At 41.1% G+C, this 26,062-nt stretch overlaps 1 protein-coding gene across 1 annotated transcript; it reads left to right on the top strand.

Moving 5' to 3' along the window:
• Positions 1–58: 58 nt before the first annotated feature.
• Positions 59–25,194, top strand: alg5 (ALG5 dolichyl-phosphate beta-glucosyltransferase). Its single transcript, XM_034178275.1, has 10 exons — positions 59–246; positions 1,122–1,290; positions 1,434–1,480; positions 9,548–9,616; positions 9,734–9,826; positions 9,924–10,037; positions 10,160–10,219; positions 10,307–10,458; positions 24,179–24,264; positions 24,648–25,194. Exons 1-10 carry the CDS (start codon positions 184–186, stop codon positions 24,761–24,763), a joined length of 969 nt encoding a protein of 322 aa, XP_034034166.1. The 5' UTR covers positions 59–183; the 3' UTR covers positions 24,764–25,194.
• The last annotated feature ends 868 nt before the right edge of the window (positions 25,195–26,062 follow it).

Here is a 26,062-nt window from a genome sequence, read left to right as displayed (position 1 = left end):
CAAACGGGTGACGTGTCGAGAAAACGTCGTTTCCGCACCGCCGCTGTGTACAGTTGTGGTAGGAAGTATTGTCAATGAAAAACAGGAACTTTATTTGTTGTATTCATTTTCAAAGTAGTCAGTGTCCCCTCCGGTCATCAGCTGAATAATAAAGCTGGATGAGGACTAGCTTTGGCTGTCAGTATGGACTGTGTGTGTGAATGTATGCAGCTTCTGTTAGCATTAGCCGTTGTAGCTGTGATTGTGGTAAGTACAGTTTTAATTAATTTAATGTGTTCTTTAAAAAGTCTAGCTTCTACACTCTCTGAAAAGCAAAATATGTTCAAACATGCAAATTCTTCAGCAGTACGTTACAGATGAGTCTTGCTTTTTATTCCTCCTGCTAACCTTAATGCTATGGTAGGTAACTCTGTTCAGAAACACTTTTTATTATATTGGGTGAAATGACCCGTCAATCATAACAGTGGTCAATACATACATATTCAGAAAAGGAACGAAAAAAATCTGACGTCTGTAGCAGCTGTATGATTGATAAAACTCCGACCAATATAAGCCCCGCAGGTGCGCTCTCAAAAAACCAATCAGATGCCTTCCTGTGTAGTTCTTCCTGCTCGCGTCACCAGGCTTAACGCCCCCCTCTGTCCCTCCCTCCTCCGCCCGTGCACACTCATGTCGTTTCACCAACGAAGTTCACTTCGGTATAATGGCAGAGGGAATACAACTCAAACTGCCACTTCCACCGGATTGTGCCATGTCGGATTAATCACATTCTCTGAAAATTGGCCGTTGAAAACGGCTGTAATCACTTCCTGAATCACACAGGACCGCTCCAGTTTCAGCCGTTCGTGCTCACCACTACATGTCTGTGGTACTCTAAAATAAAAGTAATGCAGGGAATGACTGGCTAGATCTGTAACTATGTCCTGTTCTATTTTTACACCTACTGGACCTAAATGAGTGATAGTTGACTTCCATAGTCATAATCAATGAAAAACAGCCTCTTTTGCAGAGGTGACCAGAGAATGCCATTCTCATCTTTCTTGCACATAAAGATGCCACTGGAAGTGCTGAGACAAGATGTTGCTGCTAGAAAATGCACCTGCCCTTGCTGTATTTCTTAGGTTTCCATAATGGCACACATCACTGCTGGCATGGTGAACCTGGCGCGCCATGAGAAGGAAAAATATTTTCTCACCCCCACTGGTAAAAAGGAGCTCTTCCCCAGCCTGCACGATCCCTACTCCAGAGATCTCTCTGTGGTGATTCCTGCCTATAATGAGGAGCTCCGAAGTGAGTAATGATGTGGCCTTGTAAATTGTTCTGTTACCATTTGTTTAACACAGCTGAAGATGTTGCTCATTCAGCCTTTGTGACACTGTGGATCTACAGTAAATCAAAGAGACTAATATGGGTGTAATTGTGTGTCATTCCAGTGCCTGTGATGTTGGATGAAGCTATGGAATACTTGGAAGACAGACAGGTTAAGTACTTGGCCTCATGTTGACAGTGATGGTTATAGGTTAGGTGTCTTAGGTATAGGTCTTATACCTCGTATAAGTCGTATAGTGTACATTTGTAATGGGGTCAGTTAAATCATCAGCGGCCTCCCAACTAACTATCTTTGATTTGCGTCATAGTTTGACAAAATCATAATAATAATAATCATTATTTTGTGCTTTGGGTCTGAAACAAATCTGAAGTGGGTTTTGTTTTTGCCTACTTGATGATTCAATCAATCAATCAATTTTTTTTATATAGCGCCAAATCACAACAAACAGTTGCCCCAAGGCGCTTTATATTGTAAGGCAAGGCCATACAATAATTATGTAAAACCCCAACAGTCAAAACGACCCCCTGTGAGCAAGCACTTGGCTACAGTGGGAAGGAAAAACTCCCTTTTAACAGGAAGAAACCTCCAGCAGAACCAGGCTCAGGGAGGGGCAGTCTTCTGCTGGGACTGGTTGGGGCTGAGGGAGAGAACCAGGAAGAAGACATGCTGTGGAGGGGAGCAGAGATCGATCACTAATGATTAAATGCAAAGTGGTGCATACAGAGCAAAAAGAGAAAGAAACAATGCATCATGGGAACCCCCCAGCAGTCTACGTCTATAGCAGCATAACTAAGGGATGGTTCAGGGTCACCTGATCCAGCCCTAACTATAAGCTTTAGCAAAAAGGAAAGTTTTAAGCCTAATCTTAAAAGTAGAGAGGGTGTCTGTCTCCCTGATCTGAATTGGGAGCTGGTTCCACAGGAGAGGAGCCTGAAAGCTGAAGGCTCTGCCTCCCATTCTACTCTTACAAACCCTAGGAACTACAAGTAAGCCTGCAGTCTGAGAGCGAAGCGCTCTATTGGGGTGATATGGTACTACGAGGTCCCTAAGATAAGATGGGACCTGATTATTCAAAACCTTATAAGTAAGAAGAAGAATTTTAAATTCTATTCTAGAATTAACAGGAAGCCAATGAAGAGAGGCCAATATGGGTGAGATATGCTCTCTCCTTCTAGTCCCCGTCAGTACTCTAGCTGCAGCATTTTGAATTAACTGAAGGCTTTTTAGGGAACTTTTAGGACAACCTGATAATAATGAATTACAATAGTCCAGCCTAGAGGAAATAAATGCATGAATTAGTTTTTCAGCATCACTCTGAGACAAGACCTTTCTGATTTTAGAGATATTGCATAAATGCAAAAAAGCAGTCCTACATATTTGTTGAATATGCGCTTTGAATGACATATCCTGATCAAAAATGACTCCAAGATTTCTCACAGTATTACTAGAGCTCAGGGTAATGCCATCCAGAGTAAGGATCTGGTTAGACACCATGTTTCTAAGATTTGTGGGGCCAAGTACAATAACTTCAGTTTTATCTGAGTTTAAAAGCAGGAAATTAGAGGTCATCCATGTCTTTATGTCTGTAAGACAATCCTGCAGTTTAGCTAATTGGTGTGTGTCCTCTGGCTTCATGGATAGATAAAGCTGGGTATCATCTGCGTAACAATGAAAATTTAAGCAATACCGTCTAATAATACTGCCTAAGGGAAGCATGTATAAAGTGAATAAAATTGGTCCTAGCACAGAACCTTGTGGAACTCCATAATTAACTTTAGTCTGTGAAGAAGATTCCCCATTTACATGAACAAATTGTAATCTATTAGACAAATATGATTCAAACCACCGCAGCGCAGTGCCTTTAATACCTATGGCATGCTCTAATCTCTGTAATAAAATTTTATGGTCAACAGTATCAAAAGCAGCACTGAGGTCTAACAGAACAAGCACAGAGATGAGTCCACTGTCTGAGGCCATAAGAAGATCATTTGTAACCTTCACTAATGCTGTTTCTGTACTATGATGAATTCTAAAACCTGACTGAAACACTTCAAATAGACCATTCCTCTGCAGATGATCAGTTAGCTGTTTTACAACTACCCTTTCAAGAATTTTTGAGAGAAAAGGAAGGTTGGAGATTGGCCTATAATTAGCTAAGATAGCTGGGTCAAGTAATGGCTTTTTAAGTAATGGTTTAATTACTGCCACCTTAAAAGCCTGTGGTACATAGCCAACTAACAAAGATAGATTGATCATATTTAAGATCAAAGCATTAAATAATGGTAGGGCTTCCTTGAGCAGCCTGGTAGGAATGGGGTCTAATAAACATGTTGATGGTTTGGATGAAGTAACTAATGAAAATAACTCAGACAGAACAATCGGAGAGAAAGAGTCTAACCAAATACCGGCATCACTGAAAGCAGCCAAAGATAACGATACATCTTTGGGATGGTTATGAGTAATTTTTTCTCTAATAGTTAAAATTTTGTTAGCAAAGAAAGTCATGAAGTCATTACTAGTTAAAGTTAATGGAATACTCAGCTCAATAGAGCTCTGACTCTTTGTCAGCCTGGCTACAGTGCTGAAAAGAAACCTGGGGTTGTTCTTATTTTCTTCAATTAATGATGAGTAGAAAGATGTCCTAGCTTTACGGAGGGCTTTTTTATAGAGCAACAGACTCTTTTTCCAGGCTAAGTGAAGATCTTCTAAATTAGTGAGACGCCATTTCCTCTCCAACTTACGGGTTATCTGCTTTAAGCTACGAGTTTGTGAGTTATACCACGGAGTCAGGCACTTCTGATTTAAAGCTCTCTTTTTTCAGAGGAGCTACAGCATCCAAAGTTGTCCTCAATGAGGATGTAAAACTATTGACAAGATAATCTATCTCACTTACAGAGTTTAGGTAGCTACTCTGCACTGTGTTGGTATATGGCATTAGAGAACATAAAGAAGGAATCATATCCTTAAACCTAGTTACAGCGCTTTCTGAAAGACTTCTAGTGTAATGAAACTTATTCCCCACTGCTGGGTAGTCCATCAGAGTAAATGTAAATGTTATTAAGAAATGATCAGACAGAAGGGAGTTTTCAGGGAATACTGTTAAGTCTTCTATTTCCATACCATAAGTCAGAACAAGATCTAAGATATGATTAAAGTGGTGGGTGGACTCATTTACTTTTTGAGCAAAGCCAATAGAGTCTAATAATAGATTAAATGCAGTGTTGAGGCTGTCATTCTCAGCATCTGTGTGGATGTTAAAATCGCCCACTATAATTATCTTATCTGAGCTAAGCACTAAGTCAGACAAAAGGTCTGAAAATTCACGGAGAAACTCACAGTAACGACCAGGTGGACGATAGATAATAACAAAACTGTTTTTTGGGACTTCCAATTTGGATGGACAAGACTAAGAGTCAAGCTTTCAAATGAATTAAAGCTCTGTCTGGGTTTTTGATTAATTAATAAGCTGGAATGGAAGATTGCTGCTAATCCTCCGCCCCGGCCCGTGCTACGAGCATTCTGACAGTTAGTGTGACTCGGGGGTGTTGACTCATTTAAACTAACATATTCATCCTGCTGTAACCAGGTTTCTGTAAGGCAGAATAAATCAATATGTTGATCAATTATTATATCATTTACCAACAGGGACTTAGAAGAGAGAGACCTAATGTTTAATAGACCACATTTAACTGTTTTAGTCTGTGGTGCAGTTGAAGGTGCTATATTTTTGTTTTTGAATTTTTATGCTTAAATAGATTTTTGCTGGTTATTGGTAGTCTGGGAGCAGGCACCGTCTCTACGGGGATGGGGTAATGAGGGGATGGCAGGGGGAGAGAAGCTGCAGAGAGGTGTGTAAGACTACAACTCTGCTTCCTGGTCCCAACCCTGGATAGTCACGGTTTGGAGGATTTAAGAAAATTGGCCAGATTTCTAGAAATGAGAGCTGCTCCATCTAAAGTGGGATGGCTGCCGTCTCTCCTAACAAGACCAGGTTTTCCCCAGAAGCTTTGCCAATTATCTATGAAGCCCACCTCATTTTTTGGACACCACTCAGACAGCCAGCAATTCAAGGAGAACATGCGGCTAAACATGTCACTCCCGGTCCGATTGGGGAGGGGCCCAGAGAAAACTACAGAGTCCGACATTGTTTTTGCAAAGTTACACACCGATTTAATGTTAATTTTAGTGACCTCCGATTGGCGTAACCGAGTGTCATTACTGCCGACGTGAATTTACGCTTAGCCTTAGCCAGCAGTTAACCTTCAATGTCGCCTGCTCTGGCCCCCGGAAGACAATTGACTATGGTTGCTGGTGTCGTTAACTTCACATTTCTCAAAACAGAGTCGCCAATAACCAGAGTTTGATCCTCGGCGGGTGTGTCGTCGAGTGGGGAAAAACGGTTAGAAATGTGAACGGGTTGGCGGTGTACACGGGGCTTGTGTTTAGGGCTACGCTTCCTCCTCAGTCACCCAGTCGGCCTGCTTTCCCGACTGCTCGGGATCTGCCAGGGGGGAACTAACGGCGGCTAAGCTACCTTGGTCCGCACCGACTACAGAGGCCTGGCTAGCTGTAGAATTTTCCACGGTGCGGAGCCGAGTCTCCAATTCGCCCAGCCTGGCCTCCAAAGCTACGAATAAGCTACACTTATTACAAGTACCGTTATTGCTAAAGGAGGCCGAGGAATAACTAAACATTTCACACCCAGAGCAGAAAAGTGCGGGAGAGACAGGAGAAGCCGCCATGCTAAACCGGCTAAGAGCTAGTAGCTACGCTAAGCTAGCGGATTCCTAAAAACACGCAAAGTGAATAATGTGTAAATAATTTAGAGGTGATTCAGCAGAGGGAGTGCTTTAGTTAAGGCACGTAAAGATTACACTGGGAAACAAATCGTAATCTAGATAACTAGATCAATCTGACTGCGCAGATTAAACAGCTAACAGATACAGAAAAACACCGCTGTGCTCCGGAACAGGAAGTGATACAATACCGCAGTGTTTGTACAACCCCTGGCAAAAATTATGGAATCACCAGCCTCAGAGGATGTTCATTCAGTTGTTTAATTTTGTAGAAAAAAAGCAGATCACAGACATGACACAAAACTAAAGTCATTTCAAATGGCAACTTTCTGGCTTTAAGAAACACTATAAGAAATCAAGAAAAAAAGATTGTGGCATGTCAGTAACGGTTACTTTTTTAGACCAAGCACAGGAAAAAAATATGGAATCACTCAATTCTGAGGAAAAAATTATGGAATCACCCTGTAAATTTTCATTCCCCAAATTAACACCTGCATCAAATCAGATCTGCTCATTACCATTGACCCTGTGCCATGACATTGACCCTATGTGTCTTTTTGCAAGGAATGTTTTTGCAGTTTTTGCTCTATGGCAAGATGCATTATCATCTTGAAAAATGATTTCATCATCCCCAAACATCCTTTCAATTGTCCAAAATATCAACATAAACTTGTGCATTTATTGATGATGTAATGACAGCCATCTCCCCAGTGCCTTTACCTGACATGCAGCCCCATATCATCAATGACTGTGGAAATTTACATGTTCTCTTCAGGCAGTCATCTTTATAAATCTCATTGGAAAGGCACCAAACAAAAGTTCCAGCATCATCACCTTGCCCAATGCAGATTCGACATTCATCACTGAATATGACTTTCATCCAGTCATCCACAGTCCACAATTGCTTTTCCTTAGCCCATTGTAACCTTGTTTTTTTCTGTTTAGGTGTTAATGATGCCTTTCGTTTAGCTTTTCTGTATGTAAATCCCATTTCCTTTAGGCGGTTTCTTAGTATGTTTGCCTTTAACAACCTTCCCATGTTGTTTGTATTTGGTCCAGAGTTTAGACACAGCTGACTGTGAACAACCAACATCTTTTGCAACATTGCGTGATGATTTACTCTCTTTTAAGAGTTTGATAATCCTCTCCTTTGTTTCAATTGACATCTCTCGTGTTGGAGCCATGATTCATGTCAGTCTACTTGGTGCAACAGCTCTCCAAGGTGTGTTCACTCCTTTTTAGATGCAGACTAACGAGCAGATCTGATATGATGCAGGTGTTAGTTTTGGGGATGAAAATTTACAGGGTGATTCCATAATTTTTTCCTCAGAATTGAGTGATTCCATTTTTTTTCCTCTGCTTGGTCTAAAAAAGTAACCGTTACTGACTGCCACAATCTTTTTTTCTTGATTTCTTATAGTGTTTCTTAAAGCCAGAAAGTTGCCATTTGAAATTACTTTAGTTTTTTGTCATGTCTGTGATCTGCTTTTTTCTACAAAATTAAACAACTGAATGAACATCCTCCGAGGCCGGTGATTCCATAATTTTTGCCAGGGGTTGTATGTATGTATACTCACACTGTGCATCCAGAAAGTATTCACAGCGCTTCACTTCTTCCACATTTTGTTGGTTACAGCCTTGTTCCAAAATGGAGTACATTCATTTTCTACTCGCAACACCCCATAATGACAACATGACAAAAACATTTTTTTTTTTTTTTTTGCAAATTTCTTAAAAATAAACTAAGAAATCACATGTACATTAGTATTCACACTTTTTGCTCAGCACTTTGTTGATGCACCTTTGGCAGCAATTACAGCCTCATCTTTACTTGAATATGATGCCAAAAGTTTGGTGCACCTATCTTTGGCAGTTTGGCCTATTCCTCTTTGCAGCATCTCTCAAACTCCATCAGGTTGGATGGGGAGCGTCGGTGCACAGCCATTTTCAGATCTCTACAGAGACGTTCAATCAGATTCAGGTCTGGGCTCTGGCTGGGTCACTCAGGGACATTTACAGAGTTGTCCTGAAGCCACTCCTTTGATATCTTGGCTGTGTGCTTAGGGTCATTGTCCTGCTGAAAGATGAACCGCAGCCTGAGGTCAAGAGTGCTCTGGAGCAGGTTTTCATCCAGGATGTCTCTGTACATTGCTGCGTTCATCTTTCCCTCAATCTTGACTAGTCTCCCAGTTCCTGCTGCTGAAAAACATCTCCACAGCATGATTCTGCCACCACCATGCTTCACTGTAGGGATGGTGCCTGGTTTCTTCCAAACATGACACCTGGTGTTCACACCAAAGAGTTCAATCTGTGTCTCGTCAGACCAGAGAATTTTGTTTCTCATGGTTTAAGAGTCCTTCCGGTGCCTTTTGGCAAACTCCAGGCAGGCTGCCATGTGTCTTTTCCTAAGGAGTGGTTTTCGTCTGGCCACTCTACCATACAGGGCTGATTGGTGGATTGCTGCAGAGATGGTTGTCCTTCTGGAAAGTTCTCCTCTCTCCACAGAAGAATGCTGGAGCTTTGACAGGTTCTTGGTCACCTCCCTGACTAAGGCCCTTTTTCCCCGTTTGCTCAGTTTAGACAGGCAGCCAGCTCAAGGAAGAGCCCTGGTGGAGCCGAACTTCTTCCATTTATGGATGATGGAGACCACTGTGCTCATTGGGACGTTCAAAGCAGCAGAAATGTTTCTGTGTCCTTCCCCAGATTTGTGCCTCCAGACAATCCTGTCTCAGAGGTCTACAGACAATTCCTTTGACTTCATGCTTGGTTTGTGCTCTGACATGCACTGTCAACTGTGGGACCTTTATATGTAGACAGGTGTGTGTCTTTCCAAATCATGTCTGTTCAACTGAATTTACCCCAGGTGGACTCCAATTAAGCTGTAAAAACAACTCAAGGATGATCAGTGGCAACAGGATGCACCTGAGCTCAATTTTGAGCTTCAGGGCAAAGGTTTTGAATACTTATGTACATTTGATTTCATAGTTTGTTAGTTTTATATATATATATATATATATATATATTGGTAATACATTTGCAAAACAAAATCTAAAAAAAAACTTTTCACATTGTCATGGGGTATTGTGTGTAGAATTTTGAAAATGAATTTCATTCATTTTGGAATAAGGCTGCAACATAAAAATATGTGGAAAAAATGCAGCGCTGTGAATACTTTCCGAATGCTCTCTGTGTGTGTGTGTGTGTGTGTGTGTGTGTGTGTGTGTGTGTGTGTGTGTGTGTGTGTGTGTGTGTGTGTGTGTGTGTGTGTGTGTGTGTGTGTGTGTGTGTGTGTGTGTAAAGAAGAGTTTAGATAGATGTTTAGTGAATGTTTGAACTGTTATCCTCAAATAGGCCAGAAGATGGCAGCATTAAACTTAAAAGTTGCTGCTAGACAAATATTCCTGTTATTTTCTTACTGCAGAGACAGCAGCCCTCTTTTACATATGAGGTGATTGTGGTTGATGATGGCAGTAAAGACAAAACCACAGAGGTAATAATTTTAAGCTTTTTTTCCCCAAGAGTCAAATTTTTTCAGTCATCTCACCATTTCTCAACATTTTATTTCAGAAATGTTTCTTCTCTACAAATTGTCATACCATCTTTCCAGGTCGCTTTCCGGTACACAAAGTGGTACGGTTCAGACAAAGTGCGTGTTCTGACGCTGGTGAAAAACAGGGGGAAAGGAGGAGCTGTGCGAATGGTGAGACTAGGTTTTCACACATGCATCTGAATGTGGGAGAAAACCGCTTAATGTTGACATTTCTGCACGTGCCTCCCCCCATGTGTGCCACTTACAGGGAACTCTGAGCTCCAGAGGGAAAGTCATTCTGATGGCAGATGCTGATGGAGCCACAAAGTTTTCTGACATAGAAAAAGTGGAAGTTGGCCTTCAAAGCCTCAACCCAAAACCGGTGTGAAGATGTATTGTTTTCTCTTCCTCTTTCTCATGTCTTTGATATGTCGTTTTCAAATGGAGGGCAATTTTTTTTTTTTTTTTTTTTCTTTGAAAGAAAACTCTGATTTGTGTATTTAGAACAACATGGCGATTTCCTGTGGTTCCAGAGCTCATCTGGAGAAAGAGTCAGTCGCTCAGGTACGTGTGTGTCTGCTTTGAGACCTTCATACAGTAGACTGTCTGTCTGACCATACTGTGAAGTAACCTCTGTTGTGTCTGTCACAGCGATCTGTGTTTCGTACATTCCTCATGTACGGCTTTCACTTCCTGGTCTGGTTCTTCTGTGTGAAAGGGATAAAGGACACCCAGTGTGGCTTCAAACTTTTCACCCGCGAGGCGGCACTCAAAACCTTCTCGTCTCTCCATGTAGAGAGATGGTAAGATGACACACTCCACCACTGAGTTATGGTCAGTGTTAAATGTGTAGTCCCTTCCCCACTGTTGTAACCTTTTCAGTCATAAAAAAAAAAGGATTTTCTTTAACACCATTAATTTTCTTTATCGAATAAAGGACACACAATCTGATATCACCTATATGGTCAAAATTTTCCTTGTCTGGAAACAGTTTAGAATTTTGACCCGTGTGGGTTAAAATACAGTGACAGTACCCCAATACAGACATTCTATGACAGAGTTATAGATAATGTGGAGGCTTTTCTGACCCCTGAATGGTAAATTTGGTCAGCGTCACAGTTGCCAAGTCCATTTATAGCACAAAACTTTGGGTTTCTTGTTATCCCCACCAAAGAGATGATGTTTTTGCTGGCACTTGTCTGTCTTTTTGTTTGGCTGGTAGCAGAATAACTCAAAAAGTAATGAACTGATTTCGATGAAATGTAGTGAGCAGATAGATAATGTTCTGTGAAAGAAGTGAGTCAGTTGTGGAGGTGATCCGGAGCTGAGATCCAGAAGAACTCAAAAGGTTGTGAGAGGATGTTCAAGAAATTTGGTGAGCAGATGTCCTATAAAATGAGAGATTTTATTTTGAATTTGCTCAGGAACATATTTGGGACAAAGAAGTTTTATGCGGAACCTTCTGGGCTTGGCTGAGGCGTGTACTCTTTGTGTTCAACTTGTTCTTCTGTTAGCTTGAAAAAAGTCATGGGTTGGTTTCTTTTTGGGCGGGAGTGGGGTCATTTTAAATAATATGGATGATTCAAGGTTTGACATTAACAGTGGCCAATAAATATGTCTGAGGCCTGACCACCAACCCAACAAAGCAGTCCCAAGGGAAAAACTGTAGATTTGTTTAAAAACACCATTTTCCTGTTAAAAAAAAAAAATATATATATATATATATATATATACACACAAATAATGAATGTTTATGAGTTCAATGGTACGAATATTTCATGAGGTTAATGGAACATACCATTCGTTGAATGGTATGTTCCAGCTTTCACCGAATTAAATATTCGTTCCATTGAAAGAATGTAAAAACATTCATTCTTTGTTTTATATAATGGCTAAAATACATCCTTGTCATTTGATATTTTATTAATTTATAAACAACAGAAAAGGGACCTACATTTTGGGGGTTCCACTGTGACGTGTAGTCAAGTGATGCTGTGCACTGACTTCGGACTTCCATTAAAAAAAAAAAAGATTTTATGTAGTTCCTCAGTCCGGCCAAAAATCACATTTCATGTGAGCAGCTCTTCATGCATCCAGATGGTTTACAGCGAAGTGTGTGTGTGTGTGTCAGCGTCATGTAACGCAATCAAGTCATCATGCGCGCGCGCGCACACACACACACAACCGGCTCGGTTGAGCTGTGTACCTCCTCAGTGCAGCAAAAAAAAAAAGTTATGTCAGAAATGAGTCCAGGTTTTCTTTCTCTCTTCCTGCTAACAGACAGCACAGTGGATTTGTTGTGTGTGTGTATCTACAAGAATTAGCAATGTCAGTTAGCTCAAATTGTGTCTCAGGAGAGTCGTGAATGCAATGCAACACAAATGGGATGAATTAATCCATATAATGTGACATACAAAGCACCAATCAAATGACAAGAATCCACTCAGCCGTTTATCTATATCTATATATATATATATATATGTATATATGTGTATGTATGTATTAGGGATGAGTGAGTACACCACTATCTGTATCTGTTCAACCATCTAAATGATCTGTGGGTCTTCAGATGTCATAGACATCTGTCCATGACTTCCTGTTCCGGAGCACAGCGGTGTTCTGCTGTATCTGTTAGCTGTTTGAACTGAGCTGTTTGAGTTCTTTGAATTAACAGTCTTTTTCAAGACTTTTTTACTTTTTCACCGTGCTCCAACGCCTAAGGAAGACCTCTAACGGTCGAAGCATCGCGACGGAGCTCTTTTATCAGCTGGCCTTCATCAGCGTTGGCAGGCTAACTAGCTTGCTAACGCTTTCGTTTTTATTTTTGTTTTATTTTTTAGCACTGTTGTCGTGCTGCTCCACAGCTTGCCTAGTGGATTTTTATTTTATTTTTTAGCACTGTTGTCGTGTGTTACCTGTGCTGCTCCACAGCCTGTTCAGTGGATTTTTATTTTTTAGCACTGTTGTCGTGTTACCTGTGCTGCTCCACAGCCTGTTCAGTGGATTTTTATTTTATTTTTTAGCACTGTTGTCGTGTGTTACCTGTGCTGCTCCACAGCCTGTTCAGTGGATTTTTATTTTATTTTTTAGCACTGTTGTCGTGTGTTACCTGTGCTGCTCCACAGCCTGTTCAGTGGATTTTTATTTTATTTTTTAGCACTGTTGTCGTGTGTTACCTGTGCTGCTCCACAGCCTGTTCAGTGGATTTTTATTTTTTTTTTAGCACTGTTGTCATGTGTTACCTGTGCTGCTCCACAGCCTGTTCAGTGGATTTTTATTTTATTTTTTAGCACTGTTGTCGTGTGTTACCTGTGCTGCTCCACAGCCTGTTCAGTGGATTTTTATTTTTTTTTTAGCACTGTTGTCATGTGTTACCTGTGCTGCTCCACAGCCTGTTCAGTGGATTTTTTTTTTTTTTTTAGCACTGTTGTCATGTGTTACCTGTGCTGCTCCACAGCCTGTTCAGTGGATTTTTATTTTATTTTTTAGCACTGTTGTCGTGTGTTACCTGTGCTGCTCCACAGCCTGTTCAGTGGATTTTTATTTTTTTTTTAGCACTGTTGTCATGTGTTACCTGTGCTGCTCCACAGCCTGTTCAGTGGATTTTTATTTTATTTTTTAGCACTGTTGTCGTGTGTTACCTGTGCTGCTCCACAGCCTGTTCAGTGGATTTTTTTTTTTTAGCACTGTTGTCGTGCATTACCTGTGCTGCTCCACAGCCTGTTCAGTGGATTTTTATTTTATTTTTTAGCACTGTTGTCGTGCGTTGCCTGTGCTGCTCCACAGCCTGTCCAGTGGATTTTTAATTTTATTTTTAGCACTGTTGTCGTGCGTTACCTGTGCTGCTCCACAGCCTGTTCAGTGGATTTTTATTTTATTTTTTACCACTGTTGTCGTGTGTTACCTGTGCTGCTCCACAGCCTGTCCAGTGGATTTTTATTTTATTTTTTGGCACTGTTGTCGTGTGTTACCTGCGCTGCTCCACAGCCTGTTCAGTGGATTTTTGTTTTGTTTTTTGGCACTGTTGTTGTGCGTTACCTGTGCTGCTCCACAGCCTGTCCAGTGGATTTTTATTTTTATTTTATTTTTTTTAGCACTGTTGTCGTGCGTTACCTGTGCTGCTCCACAGCCTGTCCAGTGGATTTTGATTTTTATTTTATTTTTTTTTAGCACTGTTGTCGTGCGTTACCTGTGCTGCTCCACAGCCTGTCCAGTGGATTTTTATTTTATTTTTTAGCACTGTTGTCGTGCGTTACCTGTGCTGCTCCACAGCCTGTCCAGTGGATTTTGATTTTATTTTTTACCACTGTTGTCGTGCGTTACCTGTGCTGCTCCACAGCCTGTCCAGTGGATTTTGATTTTTATTTTTTTTGGCGCTGTTGTCGTGCGTTCCCTGTGCTGCTCCACAGCCTGTCCAGTGGATTTTTATTTAGCGCTGTTGTCGTGCGTTACCTGTGCTGCTCCACAGCCTGTCTAGTGGATTTTTATTTTGTTTTAGCACTGTTGTCGTGCGTTGCCTGTGCTGCTCCACAGCCTGTCCAGTGGATTTTTATTTTTATTTTATTTTTTAGCACTGTTGTTGTGCGTTACCTGTGCTGCTCCACAGCCTGTCTAGTGGATTTTTATTTTGTTTTAGCACTGTTGTCGTGCGTTACCTGTGCTGCTCCACAGCCTGTCCAGTGGATTTTGATTTAGCACTGTTGTCGTGCGTTACCTGTGCTGCTCCACAGCCTGTCCAGTGGATTTTTATTATTTTATTTTTTAGCGCTGTTGTCGTGCGTTACCTGTGCTGCTCCACAGCCTGTCCAGTGGATTTTTATTTTGTTTTAGCACTGTTGTCGTGCGTTGCCTGTGCTGCTCCACAGCCTGTCCAGTGGATTTTTATTTTTATTTTATTTTTTAGCACTGTTGTCGTGCGTTACCTGTGCTGCTCCACAGCCTGTCTAGTGGATTTTTATTTTGTTTTAGCACTGTTGTCGTGCGTTGCCTGTGCTGCTCCACAGCCTGTCTAGTGTCGGATTCCCTGTTTGGGAAGCCGCTAGCTTAGCGTAGCTACTAGCTCTTAGCCGTTTTAGCATGGCGGCTTCTCCTGTCTCTCCCGTACTTTTCTGCTCTGGGTGTGAAATGTTTAGTTATTCCTCGGCCTCTTTTAGCAGTAACGGTACTTGTAATAAGTGCAGCTTATTCGTAGCTTTGGAGGCCAGGCTGGGCGAATTGGAGGCTCGGCTCCGCACCGTGGAAAATTCTACAGCTAGCCAGGCCCCTGTAGTCGGTGTGGACCAAGGTAGCTTAGCCGCCGTTAGTTCCCCCCTGGCAGACCCCGTGCAGTCGGGAAGGCGGGCCGACTGGGTGACTGTGAGGAGGGGGCGTAGCCCTAAACAGAAGCCCCGTGTACACCGTCAACCCGTTCACATCTCTAACCGTTTTTCCCCACTCGACGATACACTCGCCGAGGATCAAACTCTGGTTATTGGCGACTCTGTTTTGAGAAATGTGAAGTTAGCGACACCAGCAACCATTGTCAATTGTCTTCCGGGGGCCAGAGCAGGCGACATCGAAGGACATTTGAAATTGCTGGCTAAGGCTAAGCGTAAATTTGGTAAGATTGTAATTCACGTCGGCAGTAATGACACTCGGTTACGCCAATCGGAGGTCACTAAAATTAACATTGAATCGGTGTGTAACTTTGCAAAAACAATGTCGGACTCTGTTGTTTTCTCTGGGCCCCTCCCCAATCAGACCGGGAGTGACATGTTTAGCCGCATGTTCTCCTTGAATTGCTGGCTGTCTGAGTGGTGTCCAAAAAATGAGGTGGGCTTCATTGATAATTGGCAAAGCTTCTGGGGAAAACCTGGTCTTGTTAGGAGAGACGGCATCCATCCCACTTTAGAGGGAGCAGCTCTCATTTCTAGAAATCTGGCCAATTTTTTGGGATCCTCCAAACTGTGACTGTCTAGCGTTGGGACCAGGAGGCAGAGCTGTGGTCTTATACACCTCTCTGCAGCTTCTCTCCCCCTGCCATCCCCCTATTACCCCATCCCCGTAGAGACGGTGCCTGCTCCCAGACCACCAATAACTAGCAAAAATCTATTTAAGCATAAAAATTCAAAAAGAAAAAATAATATAGCACCTTCAATTGCACCACAGACTAAAACAGTTAAATGTGGTCTATTAAACATTAGGTCTCTTTCTTCTAAGTCCCTGTTGGTAAATGATATAATAATTGATCAACGTATTGATTTATTCTGCCTAACAGAAACTTGGTTACAGCAGGATGAATATGTTAGTTTAAATGAGTCAACACCCCCGAGTCACACTAACTGTCAGAATGCTCGTAGCACGGGCCGGGGCGGAGGATTAGCAGCAATCTTCCATTCCAGCTTATTAATTAATCAAAAACCTAGACAGAGCTTTAATTCATTTGAAAGCTTGTCTCTTAGTCTTGTCCATCCAAATTGGAAGTCCCAAAAACCAGTTTTATTTGTTATTATCTATCGTCCACCTGGTCGTTACTGTGAGTTTCTCTGTGAATTTTCAGACCTTTTGTCTGACTTAGTGCTTAGCTCAGATAAGATAATTATAGTGGGCGATTTTAACATCCACACAGATGCTGAGAATGACAGCCTCAACACTGCATTTAATCTATTATTAGACTCTATCGGCTTTGCTCAAAAAGTAAATGAGTCCACCCACCACTTTAATCATATTTTAGATCTTGTTCTGACTTATGGTATGGAAATAGAAGACTTAACAGTATTCCCTGAAAACTCCCTTTTGTCTGATCATTTTTTAATAACATTTACATTTACCCTGATGGACTACCCTGCAGTGGGGAATAAGTTTCATTACACTAGAAGTCTTTCAGAAAGCGCTGTAACTTGGTTTAAGGATATGATTCCTTCTTTATGTTCTCTAATGTCATATACCAACACAGAGCAGAGTAGCTACCTAAACTCTGTAAGGGAGTTAGAGTATCTTGTCAATAGTTTTACATCCTCATTGAAGACAACTTTGGATGCTGTAGCTCCTCTGAAAAAGAGAGCTTTAAATCAGAAGTGTCTGACTCCGTGGTATAACTCACAAACTCGTAGCTTAAAGCAGATAACCCGTAAGTTGGAGAGGAAATGGCGTCTCACTAATTTAGAAGATCTTCACTTAGCCTGGAAAAAGAGTTTGTTGCTCTATAAGAAAGCCCTTCGTGAAGCTAGGACATCTTTCTACTCATCACTAATTGAAGAAAATAAGAACAACCCCAGGTTTCTTTTCAGCACTGTAGCCAGGCTGACAAAGAGTCAGAGCTCTATTGAGCTGAGTATTCCATTAACTTTAACTAGTAATGACTTCATGACTTTCTTTGCTAACAAAATTTTGACTATTAGAGAAAAAATTACTCATAACCATCCCAAAGATGTATCGTTATCTTTGGCTGCTTTCAGTGATGCCGGTATTTGGTTAGACTCTTTCTCTCCGATTGTTCTGTCTGAGTTATTTTCATTAGTTACTTCATCCAAACCATCAACATGCTTATTAGACCCCATTCCTGCCAGGCTGCTCAAGGAAGTCCTACCATTATTTAATGCTTCAATCTTAAATATGATCAATCTATCTTTGTTAGTTGGTTATGTACCACAGGCCTTTAAGGTGGCAGTAATTAAACCATTACTTAAAAAGCCATCACTTGACCCAGCTATCTTAGCTAATTATAGGCCAATCTCCAACCTTCCTTTTCTCTCAAAGATTCTTGAGAGGGTAGTTGTAAAACAGCTAACTGATCACCTGCAGAGGAATGGTCTATTTGAAGAGTTTCAGTCAGGTTTTAGAATTCATCATAGTACAGAAACAGCATTAGTGAAGGTTACAAATGATCTTCTTATGGCTTCGGACAGTGGACTTATCTCTGTGCTTGTTCTGTTGGACCTCAGTGCTGCTTTTGATACTGTTGACCATAAAATTTTATTACAGAGATTAGAGCATGTCATAGGTATTAAAGGCATTGCGCTGCGGTGGTTTGAATCATATTTGTCTAATAGATTACAGTTTGTTCATGTAAATGGGGAATCTTCTTCACAGACTAAAGTTAATTATGGAGTTCCACAAGGTTCTGTGCTAGGACCAATTTTATTCACTTTATACATGCTTCCCTTGGGCAGTATTATTAGACGGTATTGCTTAAATTTTCATTGTTACGCAGATGATACCCAGCTTTATCTATCCATGAAGCCAGAGGATACGCACCAATTAGCTAAACTGCAGGATTGTCTTACAGACATAAAGACATGGATGACCTCTAATTTCCTGCTTTTAAACTCAGATAAAACTGAAGTTATTGTACTTGGCCCCACAAATCTTAGAAGCATGGTGTCTAACCAGATCGTTACTCTGGATGGCATTTCCCTGATCTCTAGTAATACTGTGAGAAATCTTGGAGTTATTTTTGATCAGGATATGTCATTCAAAGCGCATATTAAACAAATATGTAGGACTGCCTTTTTGCATTTACGCAATATCTCTAAAATCAGAAAGGTCTTGTCTCAGAGTGATGCTGAAAAACTAATTCATGCATTTATTTCCTCTAGGCTGGACTATTGTAATTCATTATTATCAGGTTGTCCTAAAAGTTCCCTAAAAAGCCTTCAGTTGGTTCAGAATGCTGCAGCTAGAGTACTGACGGGGACTAGCAGGAGAGAGCATATCTCACCCGTGTTGGCCTCCCTTCATTGGCTTCCTGTTAATGCTAGAATAGAATTTAAAATTCTTCTTCTTACTTATAAGGTTTTGAATAATCAGGTCCCATCTTATCTTAGGGACCTCGTAGTACCATATTACCCCATTAGAGCGCTTCGCTCTCAGACTGCGGGCTTACTTGTAGTTCCTAGGGTTTGTAAGAGTAGAATGGGAGGCAGAGCCTTCAGCTTTCAGGCTCCTCTCCTGTGGAACCAGCTCCCAATTCAGATCAGGGAGACAGATACCCTCTCTACTTTTAAGATTAGGCTTAAAACTTTCCTTTTCGCTAAGGCTTATAGTTAGGGCTGGATCGGGTGACCCTGGACCATCCCTTGGTTATGTTGCTTTAGACGTAGACTGTGTTTCATAATTATTGTATGGCCTTGCCTTGCAATGTGGAGCGCCTTGGGGCAACTGTTTGTTGTGATTTGGCGCTATACAAGAAAAAAGTTGATTGATTGATTGATTGATCTGTATCCGTAGCTGTACTCGTAGTGGGCGGGGCCTAAACCGGAAGTGGGCGTGGTTTAACCTGGAATGGCTGGGGCTTAAATCAGTACATTATTTTAAGTCTAAAATTGATATGGATTGATCAGAAGTTGCTATATTTATTATTTGAAACTATTTACATAACAGCCTCAAAATTGAGATTCAGATCAATGTTTTTGATCACAAAAATAAGAGAACTATTTGCAGAACAAGTTTTTTTTTTTTATGAACTCAGAACATGAATATTAAATGTATGAATGAATAACAGAACAGCCTCAGAATTGTCATTCAGTGTAGCAGGAAATTATGAACTACTAAGTATGCATGAACAAGAGTTGTTATACTTAACACAACATTCTTTCTTTTTATGATCAAACTGTGATTATTTTCAATGATTTATTTACTTTTACTACCTAACGTTCTTGCCATTTTTTTTCCACACAAAGTTAAACAATATTAAGGTGTGTGTGTCTCTGTGTGTGTATGACTGTCTGTTGGTGTGCATGTGTGTATGACTGAGAGAGAAGTTGTTCGACTGACCAGTTTATTTTATGAACTGCAGTGATAAAGTGTCATATACTGCATGCAACCATATTCAATAATAATATGAATTTAGGCTACTTTGTGCCCTCAGTTATTTACAGCGAAGAGTCGGCTCAATTTCTTGACCATTTTCTCATGGCCGTAAAAGATTTCTTTGGGTTTAACTGGATAATTTTTCACGTGACTGTTGACGACCTGTCAGATTTGTGGAGTCAACAGGCATCAGATTCGTTATTATAACTGAGGAGAAACAAGTTTGTGTTGCCCTCCTTTTTTCTTTTTTTCTTTTTTTTTTTTTTACATAATCCTTCAAAGCTGATATTAAGAGAAATCTTAATACAGAATCTGGATGTGGTGTAACAGTGTATTTTCCCCCCTGGAAGATACACTGTTACACCAGATCACCTCCAAAATTTAATGGAGTCTTCCATGGCCTAATATCTATCTGTGGTGAATATTTCGTCAAAATCCCTGCAGTAGTTTTGAAAGAATTAATGAATGATTGAATGAATTTATTCGGCACACAATTCAACAATAACAACAACAAAAAACATAACAAAACAATGAATGAATTTATTCGGCACACAATTCAACAATAACAACAACAAATGATCCCGTGTGGCCGAAAAGGGTGAGGGCAGAAACATAGCTTATAAATGCCCACCCCTTATACTAAAATAAGAAATTTATACATGCATGCAACCATAAACACAATTTCATAAGTACATATCTACTCAAATTTTCACAATACAACCAGCCAAACAATGGCACACAACACACAATCCCAAAAGCAATACCAAACACAGTAAACCTAAGTCTTCAACTGTAGCAACAACTTTTAGAATTCTTGTAAGGCCTTTCAAAGCCTAACAAAGTCTTCTTCATCAAAGTTATTCTTCTTTGTCTTTCGGCTGTTCCCGTTGGGGGTCGCCACAGCAGATCAATTGTTTCCATCTCACCCTGTCCTCTGTATCTTCCTCTGTCACACCAACCACCTGCATGTCCTCTCTCAGCACATCCATGAACCTCCTCTTTGGTCTCCCTCTTCTCCTCCTGCCTGGTGGCTCCATCCTCAGCATCCTTCTCCCTATATACACTGGGTCCCTCCTCTGCATATGTCCAAACCATCTCAATCTCGCCTCTCTGACTTTGTCTCCAAACCATCCCACCTGAGCTGTCCCTCTGATATGTTCATTCCTAATCTTGTCCATTCTTGTCACTCCCAAAGAGAATCTCAATATCTTCAGCTCTGCCACCTCCAGCTCTGCCTCCTGTCTTTTTGTTAGTGCCACTGTCTCTAAACCATACAACATAGCTGGTCTCACTACTGTTTTGTAAACTTTCCCCTTCACTCTTGCTGATATTCTTCGGTCACAAATCACTCCTGCCACCTTTCTCCACCCACTCCACCCTGCCTACACTCTCTTCTTCACCTCTCTACCACACTCTCCATTACTTTGAACAGTTGACCCCAAATATTTAAACTCATCTACTTTCACCACTTCTACTCCTTGTAACTGCACTATTCCACTGGGCTCTCTCTCATTCACACACATGTACTCAGTCTTGCTTCTACTGACTTTCATTCCCCTTCTCTCCAAAGCATATCTCCACTTCTCCAGACTAGACTCAACTTGCTCTCTAGTCTCACTACAGATCACAATGTCATCTGCAAACATCATAGTCCATGGGGACTCCTGTCTGATCTCATCCGTCAACCTGTCCATCACCACTGCAAACAAGAAAGGACTCAGAGCTGACCCTTGGTGTAATCCCACCTCCACCTTGAATGAGTCTGTCATTCCGACTGCGCATCTCACCGCTGTCACACTATTCTTGTACATGTCCTGCACTACCCTAACATACTTCTCTGCCACTCCAGACTTCCTCATACAATACCACAACTCTTCTCTTGGCACCCTTTCATAAGCTTTTTCTAAGTCCACAAACACACAATGTAACTCTTTCTGTCCTTCTCTGTACTTTTCCAACAGTATTCTCAGAGCAAACATTGCATCTGTAGTGCTCTTTCTTGGCATGAAACCATATTGCTGCTCACAGATCTTCACCTGTTTTCTAAGCCTAGCTTCTACTACTCTTTCCCATAACTTCATGCTGTGGCTGATCAGCTTTATGCCTCTGTAGTTACTGCAGCTCTGCACATCACCCTTGTTCTTGAAAATAGGAACCAGCACACTTCGTCTCCACTCCTCGGGCATGCTCTCACTTTCCAAGATTTTATTAAACAATCTGGTTAGAAACTCTACTGCCATCTCTCCTAGACATTTCCATGCCTCCACTGGAATGTCATCTGGACCGACTGCCTTTCCACTCTTCATCCTCTTCATAGCAGCCCTCACTTCTTCCTTGCTAATCTCTTGTACTTCCTGATTTACTCTCACCACATCATCCAGCCTTTTCTCTCACTCATTTTCTTTATTCATCAACTCTGCAAAATATTCCCTCCACCTTCTCAGCACACACTCCTCACTTGTCAGCACATTACCATGTGCATCTTTTACCACCCTAACCTGCTGCACATCCTTTCCAGCTCTGTCCCTTTGTCTGGCCAATCGGTACAAGTCCTTTTCTCCTTCCTTACTATTCAACATCTTGTATAGCTCGCAATATGCCTTTTCCTTTGCTTTTGCCACTTCTCTTTTCGCCTTACGCCGCATCTCCTTGTACTCCTGTCTACTTTCTTCATCTCTCCGACTGTCCCAAAACTTTTTCGCCAACCTCTTTCTCCTTATGCTTTCCTGGACCTCTTCATTCCACCACCAAGTCTCCTTGTCTTCCTTCCACTGTCCAGATGTCATACCCAGTACTGTCCTAGCTGTCTCCCTCACCACATCTGCAGTACTTTTCCAGTTGTCCAAAATTGCTTCCCCTCCAACCAGTGCTTCTCTCACCTGCTCGCTAAATTTCACACAACAGTCTTCCTCCTTCAGCTTCCACCATCTGATCCTTTGTTGAGCTCTCACTCTCTTCTTCTTTACCTCTAAAGTCATCCTACAAACAACCATCCTGTGCTGTCTAGTGACACTCTCTCCTGCTACCACCTTACAGTCTGTGATTTCTTTTAGCTTGCATCTCCTATAAAGAATGTAGTCCACCTGTGTGCACCTTCCTCCACTCTTATATGTTACCCTGTGCTCCTCCCTTTTCTTAAAGTAGGTATTCACCACAGCCATTTCCATCCTTTTTGCAAAATCAACTACCATCTGTCCTTCCCCATTCCTATCCTTGATACCATATCTACCCATTACTTCCTCATCACCTCTGTTCCCTTCACCAACATGCCCATTGAAGTCTGCTCCTATCACCAGTCTTTCATGCTTGGGCACACTCTCCACCACCTCATCTAACACACTCCAGAAATTTTCTTTCTCCTTCATCTCACAACCAACCTGTGGGGCATATGCACTGATGATATTCATCATCACTCCTTCAATTTCCAACTTCACACTCATCACCCTGTCAGACACTCGCTTAACCTCCAACACACTTTTACCATACTCTTCCTTTAAAATGACCCCAACACCATTTCTCTTCCTGTCCTCACCATGGTACAACAACTTGTACCCACCGCCGATGCTCCTGCTCTTACTTCCCTTCCACTTGGTCTCTTGCACACACAATATGTCTACCTTTCTCCTCTCCATCATATCAGCCAGCTCTCTCCCTTTACCAGTCATACTACCAACATTCAAAGTCCCCACTCTCATTTCCACCCTTCTAGTTTTCTTCTTTTCCCGCTGTTCGTGGCAACGTTTTCCTCCAAAGTACCAAGTAATTTAGCTCCTTCTAAACCTGTATTTCCCATCGATGGGAAATTTCACTTTTTATTTGTGAGATACTGACAAGCCAAAATGAGGCGGGTGGTAGGGGGTTAATGTTGTCAGGACAGTTGTTCCAGGTGTTAACTCCTTTAACAGAGACACAGTGACCTTTTGCAGTAGTTCGGATCTTTAATTTCTCAAAAAATAAAATTCTTCTCAAATTATAATGAGAGTTCCTCAGTTTAAACAGATAACAGAAAACAGCAGTCTATTTTTAACTTTATACATAATTTGTATTGTAATCAACCAAGTCCCAGAATTTTAGAATATGTAAACAAGCAACAAATGGATTTGTTGGCTTGCAATATAATTTGTTACAAATAATTCTTATAGCTTTCTTTTGCAACAAAAATATTGGATTAGTTTTATATGTATTTCCCCATACCTCAATACAGTAGGTCATATATGAAATGAGCAATGAATGATATAAAATAGTTCATGAGTATTTATGAATTTGAGTCTTTATGCAAAATTGCAATGACTTTTGACATTTTAGATTTAACAAAATTAATATGTGTTTTCCAGCTCAGTTTATCATCAATAACAACACCAAGAAATTTTGTATGTTAAAATTTCTTTTTTTCTTCTTGTATATAAGACGCACCAGAGTACAAGATGCAGGACCTCCCAAAGTCGTATTAAGAAAAAAACTGGAGTTGTATTCCGAAAAATACATGAAGTCAAATCTAAGTGAAGACATATTTTGAACTAAATGTTCGATCCATATTGGATCTGCTGTGGCAACAGCAAATTTAATTTGTTTTTTTGTGTTTTATAATAAAAATCTCAGTAATGATAGTAGCCCGAATCTGAATTTGGTTATGTCTGTTGATTCATACATTTGTTAAAAATTGATAGTCTTAGTTTGGAATTGCTTTGATTTGTTGAAGGTTAAAGCAGAAATGTTGATGTGCATGTGTCCCAGGGCCTTTGATGTGGAGGTCCTGTACATTGCACAGTGTTTCAAAATCCCCATAGCAGAGGTGGCTGTCAACTGGACTGAAATAGAAGGTAGGTTTTTCATGGAATATGTGGACAGCTGTGCGTGCACTTCCATAAATACCTCTGTTGGCTGTGATGTATCACCACATGCTTGTCATGTTTTTTAATAGTATTTCACATTTTTGGTGAGTTTAGCGAGAACTGATGTTTGTTGTTTGTCATCATTGTGGGTTTTCATCTAATCAAGGCTCATTTTGTTTTCTTTTGTTCTCCTGCTTGTGATTTATGTCATAATCCTTCGAAATGTTTTTTCTGTGACCACAGATTTATAATTCATCCACGTAAATCTCTCTAAACCTCTGCAGTGCTGTGATCAGCTGTTATTGTTGGCAAACTTGAATATTTTCCATTATTTGGAGTCTAAAAGAATCACTTGTGAATTGCTGTGCCAGGATCTAAACTGGTCCCGTTTTGGAGCTGGCTGCAGATGGGACGAGACCTGATTTTCATTCGCCTGCGCTACATCACGGGTGCCTGGAAGCTGCAGTCACCAGAGAAGACTGATTAGCCAATCAGACGAGCCCTGGAGTTATGGAGGCAGCACAGGGCCGTCATTTGTTCGGATGAGGTGGATTGAAGCGCGGTGTCCGTCCACGGCACTAGAGAACAAAACACCTCCTGTCTGTTGTGGTTGGGTAATGAGGTGCTGATCCAGAGGAGCTGTCCTCTCTGTCCCGCCTGGTTTTATTTGGATGTTGGCGTGTGAGGTCATCATCACATGCACTTTTCTGTTGCCAAGCCTCACAGGTAAAACTGACATCAGTTACTCATTATTTAATCAGTGGCCAAATCGGATGAAGGTGAGAAGAACGATCTGGTATCTGTGCCTGAGTGGGATTATTGGAGCAGATGGAATGAATGTTTATTATTTTTTAAAATTGGGGAAGTTGCCTTATAAGAATTTCTGTTGTGGTGTGAATAAAAATGTCTTTATTAGCATCTGGTTGAGTTGTAATGTTTTTCAGACTTGTGCTCTTTTTGCTTGGAGAGATCTGCCACAGCTGAAAGCGCAAGTTCACTTTTTTGCAACCTTAGTCACGTTAAACTGTTGTATGGTTCACTTCTGACAATTGCTTAATATGTAAGAAGTTGATTTTTGTGCAGAATTGTTTAAAAAGGAATAAATCAACATGTGGGTCGATGATTAATCTGCTGTGGCGACCCTGAAGAAAACAGATCCAACCAAAAGAAATCACTGAGTGACTGTAAATGGGGCATCTTAAGCAACTCTGAGGTTTTCCAGAGTATTCACTCAGCAAAACCTGTTTATAAACTGGGTGAACTCAGCATACTACTTGGATTAACTTGGCAGAAGGCAAAAACGGCCTGTTAAACTCATACGGGTTTTGAATGGGTTCAAATTTTTGGGGAACTCTGTCAAACTCCTAAATATCTGTTTAAAACTCAGCTAAGGACAACTTGGGGCAATCTTTGTGCAACTCGGCATCCACTTTTTGTGTACAGAAGAGTTAAAGTTGTCCGGAATGTTCACTGACATACACCAAGCTGACCCAGAGTGATCCCGAGTTGAGTAAATGGGCTGCATTTATATAGCACTTTTCCATCTGCATCAGATGCTCAAAGCGCTTTACAATAATGCCTCACGGTCACCCTAGTGTGAGGGCACTGCCATATAAGGTACTCACTACACAATGGCAGCAACTAGGGGATTAAGGGCCCTTAGTGATTTTCTGGTCAGGCTGGGATTTGAACTAAGCATCCTCTGGTCTCAGGCCTGACACTTTAACCACTTGACAGACCATCACCTCCCTGGGTAGAAATTTTTTAACACGTTTAACTGGTCTTT

Source organism: Thalassophryne amazonica, chromosome 9 (assembly GCF_902500255.1).
Source record: "Thalassophryne amazonica chromosome 9, fThaAma1.1, whole genome shotgun sequence".
NCBI classification, from domain to species: domain Eukaryota; kingdom Metazoa; phylum Chordata; class Actinopteri; order Batrachoidiformes; family Batrachoididae; genus Thalassophryne; species Thalassophryne amazonica.
This window is presented reverse-complemented; position numbering and strand designations above follow the sequence as displayed.

Coding starts and splice junctions, on each gene's coding strand:
- alg5 (XM_034178275.1), top strand. CDS start 184: ATGGACTGTGTGTGTGAATGTATGCAGCTTCTGTTAGCATTAGCCGTT. Junction 1,291..1,433: donor CTATAATGAGGAGCTCCGAA/GTGAGTAATGAT, acceptor GTGTCATTCCAG/TGCCTGTGATGTTGGATGAA. Junction 9,827..9,923: donor AAGGAGGAGCTGTGCGAATG/GTGAGACTAGGT, acceptor TGCCACTTACAG/GGAACTCTGAGCTCCAGAGG.